General features: G+C 29.7%; 1 protein-coding gene across 2 annotated transcripts; it reads left to right on the top strand.

Moving 5' to 3' along the window:
- Positions 1 to 771: 771 nt before the first annotated feature.
- LOC106767177 (UPF0548 protein At2g17695) lies at positions 772 to 4,036 on the top strand. 2 transcript variants are annotated; one of them, XM_014652017.2, is made up of 5 exons: positions 776 to 915; positions 1,061 to 1,121; positions 1,219 to 1,395; positions 1,553 to 1,751; positions 2,587 to 4,036. In XM_014652017.2, exons 2-5 carry the CDS (start codon positions 1,063 to 1,065, stop codon positions 2,773 to 2,775), a joined length of 624 nt encoding a protein of 207 aa, XP_014507503.1. In that variant the 5' UTR covers positions 776 to 915; positions 1,061 to 1,062; the 3' UTR covers positions 2,776 to 4,036. The 2 variants fall into 2 exon arrangements, with proteins under 2 accessions (XP_022638553.1, XP_014507503.1); XM_022782832.1 differs by lacking the exon at positions 1,061 to 1,121 and having other exon boundaries at positions 772 to 915.
- Positions 4,037 to 6,803: the final 2,767 nt, after the last annotated feature.

Consider the following 6,803-nt stretch of genomic DNA (forward strand, 5'->3'; position numbering starts at 1 on the left):
GGGTTAAATATACTTTTGGTTCCTTAATTTTAAAAATTGGAATTAGTCCATCTTCAAAACTTTGGCCTAATTTAGTCCTCCAACGTTAGAAATGTATGAATTTAGTCCTTTTAACCAAATTTTGTTAGATTTATTTGATGTTTCAAGCACATTTCATGATAACATTTGGGTTGTTTACACTGATTGACACATTTTTGCTTCAATGTTAACTGAGAAACGCATTTGAAACATCAAATAAAGTTAACAAAATTTGGTTAAAAGGATTAAATTCATACATTTCTAAAGTTGAGGGACTAAATTAGACCAAAGTTTTGAAGATGGACTAATTTCAATTTTCACTTAAGGGACCAAAAACATATTTAACCCAAAAATTAATTGTTACAAATACACTATTTAAATGCACAATAAGTTTATCTACTCGAGTTTACAATAATATTAACAATTATTTTTAAAAATATTGTTAATTTAAAAATTATTAACATTTATTAATTTAAATATGAATAATTAATATACAAAACAATAATAGTTTTACTTGTTAATAGTATTAATTAATTTTTAATTTAACATAATTACATGTCACTAATTTCACGGTTAACTAATTATTATAAAATAATTATTAATTATATTACATATACCTATCACTTAATTAATCTAAACTCTTAATCTTATAAGGTTAAAATTATGATGAGAAAGTGATTCCATTTAATCGTACAATCTTAAAATTAAATGGATCCTAGTGTATTTTGATATCATAATTTATGAATCTATTTTCGTATCATAATTTATGAACCACAATTTAGCAAGAATTTATAACGTTTCACAGTAGGTAGATGAATGTCGCGGTAGTTCGTTGATGATCGCAACCATATCCCAGCTGAGACACGCAACTGGTGGCTGCTACTTGCTCAACGTCTGGTATCTCCAATCTCTCAATTCATGGAATAATCGCTACCATTTCCCGTTTTCAGAAAAGATTATTCTTCTTCCTTTACTGCTTATTAACGTTGGTTTGCTTCGCGTCATTGTTATCCCGCGACATGTTTGTGAAAATGCATAATAGAGATGTCTTTCTTGAGTTGGGGTCGCCCCTCTCCCCAAGACCAAAAAGCTTGCATCAACAAGTAAATTACACATGCTTTAGCTTTTTTACTGGAAAATTGGAGTACCCGTTTCTAAGTGCATTTATATGTGGCTTATTACGTTTTGCCATGTTACCAGGTCCGGTACTTTCAACTATGATGACAAATATAAAGGTGCTACTGCTAAATCACTGTCTTCCCTTAAAGCAGACGCGGGGCTGTCCAAAGATGGATTTTTACTGAATGAGGCACGAGTTCTGGTTGGTTCCGGTATTGAGACTTTTGAAAAAAGCAAGAGTGCCCTCAAAAGTTGGAGGTATGTTCATATATGAATAAGCAAATAAAGGTGTATTGTGGTTTTAATCTGCTTAAGTTTTTGAAGTGGGTGACCTCAATTTTCTCATTTTTTGGAAGTTTGTGTCTTCTTTTATGTGTGTGTTTACATGGGTTTATTGTGGGAAAATTGCTTGCAGGCATTTTGGATTGAATTGGGCATTTGTTGATCCCAAAACACCAGTTCAACAAGGAGTGAAATTCTGTGTTTGTGTCAAGGAGTTCTTTCCGTGGCTCACGATGCCACTTCAGGTTGTGTACGTAAATGAAACTCCAAAAGCCAAAAACCGCCGGGCTTCCTTTGCTTTCGGAAGTGGCACTCTTCATGGTCACTTGCTGGTAACTGCTTTTTCGTCAGTCTTGCTGCTTTTCTTTTCCTCTTACTATTTTTATCTTGGGCCTTTAGTTATACTTTTTAAGTTATTTTTTTATTCGAGTTTGTTTAGATATAATACCTTGACTTAAGTTGGTGCTTTTTGATACATTTATATTCTTGTAGAAGACAATTTAAGTTCTCTGTTTGAGAGTTTGTATATGCATATATGCATATACTTTGCAATTGCATAATGATATATAAGGAACACTTTACACTTCCAAGTAAAATTTGTGGTTATGGTCACTTCACTGCGCCCATGTCCCTGTCATGGGATGTATAAATGTCCTTACGCACATAATTCTTTGTAAAATTCAAGTTTAACTGATTTTTTTTTAAGTTACTGTTTTACATGTCAACATGTTCTTGCTACCATTTGCCTCTGAAAAGGGTTTAAGGAAGTGGCTTAAGTTTTGTTATTCATTCTAAGAAATTCAGAATATCTAACTGGGTAGTCACTTGAGCTATGGTATAATTTAGTAACCTACAATCATGTTACCATGTAGCATGTTTCTTTCTGCAGTCTTCATTTTACATATTTTTAATGATGTTTTGTGAGAGAAAACATAGCAAACTCCACCCTATTCCTTACTACTGTAATAAACATTTTTCTTTCAATAAGTTTTTCTCGGGTTTGATTGTATATTTACTTCTATAAAATATGGGGAAACTAAATAGTTTTAGTATGTTAATGCAGAAATGCTTTCAATAACTTTCTCTTACCTTGATTGGTACCTTGTATATGAATCCTTTTGCAAACAAGCCATGATTATTTTAAATGTGTGTTCCTTTTGGCCACAGGCTGGGGAAGAGCGCTTTTCAGTGGAGATAGATGAGAACAATCAGGTTTGGTATGAAGTGCTTTCTTTCTCTAAACCTGCCCACATTTTATCATTTCTTGGATACCCTTATGTGATGCTTAGGCAGAAACACTTTGCCAATGAATCTTCCAAGGCTATGCTGAAACATATTAATTCTTCAAAATCCTAAGGAAAAATAATGTTTGTTATTTGTAATTGAAGAAGATTTGAATCTTTATTTTCCTTTTCCTCTCCCTTTTTGGGTAAATATTCTGCCTCTTACCCTTGTCAGACACGTCTCTAAAACATTCCTTCATTAAACTGTGTCATTATGATGTTTTGTTTGCCTTTGGTGATGGATGGGACGCTATCTTCCCTTTACTCTTTTACTATCCCCTGAGACGCTTTCTAGTTGAACTCTGTTGATATGCGCCTTCATATGTTTTGAGCAAAACTTTCCAAGCTAAATTTGTCGTTTTGGACTGCAATTTTTATTTCAAGAACAACTAGCTTCACAGAATGACAGATTAAAAAAGAAAGCTTTTTCCAAACTATACTATCTTCATCTACTAGTTTGCCAACTTTGGATTGTTCTCCTTTTGTTTGTTCAGTAAAACATTTATGTATAATCTCAACCATCAACTACCAAAAAACATCACTTCATAACTGTTGGTGTCGAAACAAAATTCGATCAAGTCCTTCCACGTACCAAAACCTTTTCTTCCACAAAACTTGACAATTACCAATCATACCTGTTGAAGATGGCTTCATCGTGTGCTTGAACTTGTCGTCACCATGTCATGACTAGCTCTAATGTCAAATGTTTGGCAAAATAAAAAAGAAATTGCCTCGGCTAAACAATAACTTTTTTGATATTGTAACAAAACAGACAAATATTTTGATGATCACCTCATTCTAGGACTCGTTGCAGTTAATCTAATGCTCTGTTTTTTTTTTGTCACAGTACAAACCTCTTATTATACGAGGCCATAGTTTGATTATCATTTCCTGAAATAGACAAGTAACAACTAATAATCACTATATACATTAACATGAATTGCCCCTTTTTTTCTGATTGAATTTAGCCTTTATCTGAATAAACACAAATAGATCCTATTTAAGGTTAGTTTGTGTGACATGAGAACAAGATCAGTTTCTAACACCTGGCACCCTTTTATCTCCATCTCCTCCTTAGAACTTTCCCCTTGTCTTCTTCCCACTGCACCTTTCACCTTTCCTTTCCCCATGTTTAAAGTTTATGTTCTATATTTTCCTAGATTTTTTCATCAGTTTTATTTTCATGCTGTGACACTGGAATCTGTTATGGAGTGATTATCGCAAGGCTTCTTCATATTTGTTCATAGTATTTTATCTTGTTTTCTATTTATATTGTTGTGTTGGACTATACAAAGTTGAGCCCATTCTCTGATTTGAACGGCGCTGGCAGAAGGCGTCGTTGCTGTTTATTTTTTGGAAGTGAAACGTAGAGGAACAAAATATGAAGAGAGGGTGGTTAAAAACAAAAGATAAATACAATAATAAATATGTTGTAAAGGTGGATAAAAATTAGAAGAAAACAAATGAAAATAGAATAATAAATATGGTATTGGCGTTGGGAACTTATCTTATTTGAATGAGTGAGAGTAAATAAATAATTATTTTAAAATTGTTATGTTTATTGAAAAAAAAAAAAATTCTTAACTCAGTCATTTATTAGCGTTTACATATTAAAATTTGATTTCAAAATGATACAATAAAATCAGATCTAACAAACATTTTACTCCGCATTTAAGATGAAATTTATACATAGATAATTTCTCTTTGTTATCAATATTACATTTTTAAGATAAAATTAAAATTAAAAAATTGTTATCAATATTACATTTTTAAGTAATTATTTGTTTAAATATTTTTTTTATTTGACCACATTTTTAAATTTAACTATTTTTTAATTAAAAAAATACTTACAAAACAAATAAAATATGCTTACAATAAAATTATAAAAATTATTTATATTTAATTTTATAATTATAATTATAAAGTAATAATTTATTAGTATTATTATTATTATTATAAAAAAGTGAATACTTATATATTTTTACTAGTATTTTATAATATGATTGAATAGAAAAAAATTTAAAGCACAATTTGATTTTATTATAACTAATTTAAAATGCAAAAAATACGATGGTTCGATAAGAAATTTTAAAAGGAATTAAAATCGTATAAAATTATGAGTGGTTTAATTATTTAAAATTATTTTGAAAGGGATTAAAATCTTATGAAAGGAATTATTTAACTATTTTCTCATACTATATTGGTAAAATTATCTTTGAGTTAATGTTAATATAAGTTTTGTTATTAATGAGTGTGGAACTATTTTTTTTTTAAGTCAGGATTTTAATGGTTTTTTCTTCAGTTGATATTATTTTCCTCCTAGTCAAGGTTATTTCTTCATCATGTTAGTGAAAGTCTTTTTAATCAATGTTTACATAATTATTTTTTGGTAAATGCCAACTATTTTTTCGAATGTCAACTTTCATAATTATGTTTTTATCTATTAGATTATCCACCCATATCAATAAACAATTCAAATTCAATATTTCATTAAATAAGGAATTCTTATATCCCATAAAAACAGGAATATGTAAGTGCTAAGATATGGAACCACACTCCTGTAATATATGTCGATTATTTTTACTAAAAATTTAATATTTTTAATTTAACTTCTCATCAAATTAAAATATTGTATATTATATCCACATAATTAATATTTTATGATATATATGCTCTTAACCATAAATATAATTAATTAGATCATGTTAATATTTTGATTAATAATATAATGATTCTAACACATTTAATTATATATATATATATATATATATATATATATATATATAATCTTATAAATGTGTTAGATTATATAAACTCAAAATTGTTATTATATGTTTTGAGCATATCGAAAAGATATTGTCCATTGATTACATCCGCATATAAAACCAAACTAGTTTTTGTTGCATTAATCGCAACTAAACCTAACAATGATCATTAATATTGATAGAATCAAATGACATGGACTCATGAAATGTGTAACATGAAAATTATATGAAAGTAACTTGCACACGTTTATTTTCAACTAGTGTTTACTTTATCTCAGTGAGATCAATATAATACCTTAATATACAAAGTGTAATTTCTGAATGATAAACCATATATTTATAAAACCATATATTTCCAAAAGACAATGTATGCATACATAAAAACAAACATATAACATAAAACACATAAAAGTGATTAACTCCTACTAAACCAAAGATTCCTCAAACAGAATAACACTCATATGAGAAACATGCTCATAAAAGACATTGGGTGGAAGTCCTTTAGTGAGAGGATCTACTATCATGGAGTTTGTCCCTAAATGTTCTATGAAAATTTGTCCATTATGTACCATTTCTTTAACTACCAAGAACTTGATGTCAATATGTTTTGACTTGTTGGAGCTCTTGTTGTTGTTAGAATATAATACAACTTATTTATTGTCATAGTATAACTCAAGTAGTCTTTTAACTCCTTCCATAATGTTCCTCAACCATATTTCTTGATTTGATGCCTCATAACACGCTACAAATTCAACAACCATAATGGATGAAGTTGTAAGGGTTTGCTTGGTACTGCACCAAGAAACCGCACCACCAGCTAACATGAAAATGTAACTTGAAGTGAATCTTAAACAGTTTTGGCATCCTGCAAAATCAAAGTCAGAATACCTAATGATCTCTAACTAGTTTGACCTCTTGTATGTAAGCATATAATCCTTTGTTCTCTTGAAATATGTCATAACTCTTTTGGCTACTTTCCAATGATTTATTCTTAGATTGCTTAAGTATTTGCCTAATACCTTAACTTTGTATGTTATAATGAACACGTACATACTGGGACATACCTTAAACTCCCTACAGCTGAAACATAGGGAATCTTTTTGCATTTCCTAAGTTTTCGAATTTTCTTTTGGGCATTGATTAAGACTGGACATGTCTCCTTTAGCAACTGAAGTGTCTCTTGATTTACAATCTTACATGTCAAACCTTTTAAGCACCTTTTTGACATGGCTACTCTGTGATAATTCTAGAATACCTCGAGATCAATCTCGGTGTATCTGAATTAATACAAAGGAGGCATCATCAAGATCTTTCATTTCAAAATTTCAAGATAGAA

The sequence above is a fragment of the Vigna radiata genome, chromosome 7, assembly GCF_000741045.1.
Source record: "Vigna radiata var. radiata cultivar VC1973A chromosome 7, Vradiata_ver6, whole genome shotgun sequence".
Classification (NCBI taxonomy): domain Eukaryota; kingdom Viridiplantae; phylum Streptophyta; class Magnoliopsida; order Fabales; family Fabaceae; genus Vigna; species Vigna radiata.

What these genes read in the sequence shown, in the direction of transcription:
- LOC106767177 (XM_022782832.1), top strand. Translation starts at nt 854, where the DNA reads ATGATCGCAACCATATCCCAGCTGAGACACGCAACTGGTGGCTGCTAC. An exon ending in TGCTACTTGCTCAACGTCTG is followed by an intron (nt 916 to 1,218) that starts GTATCTCCAATC and finishes CCATGTTACCAG; the next exon opens with GTCCGGTACTTTCAACTATG. An exon ending in AGTGCCCTCAAAAGTTGGAG is followed by an intron (nt 1,396 to 1,552) that starts GTATGTTCATAT and finishes AATTGCTTGCAG; the next exon opens with GCATTTTGGATTGAATTGGG.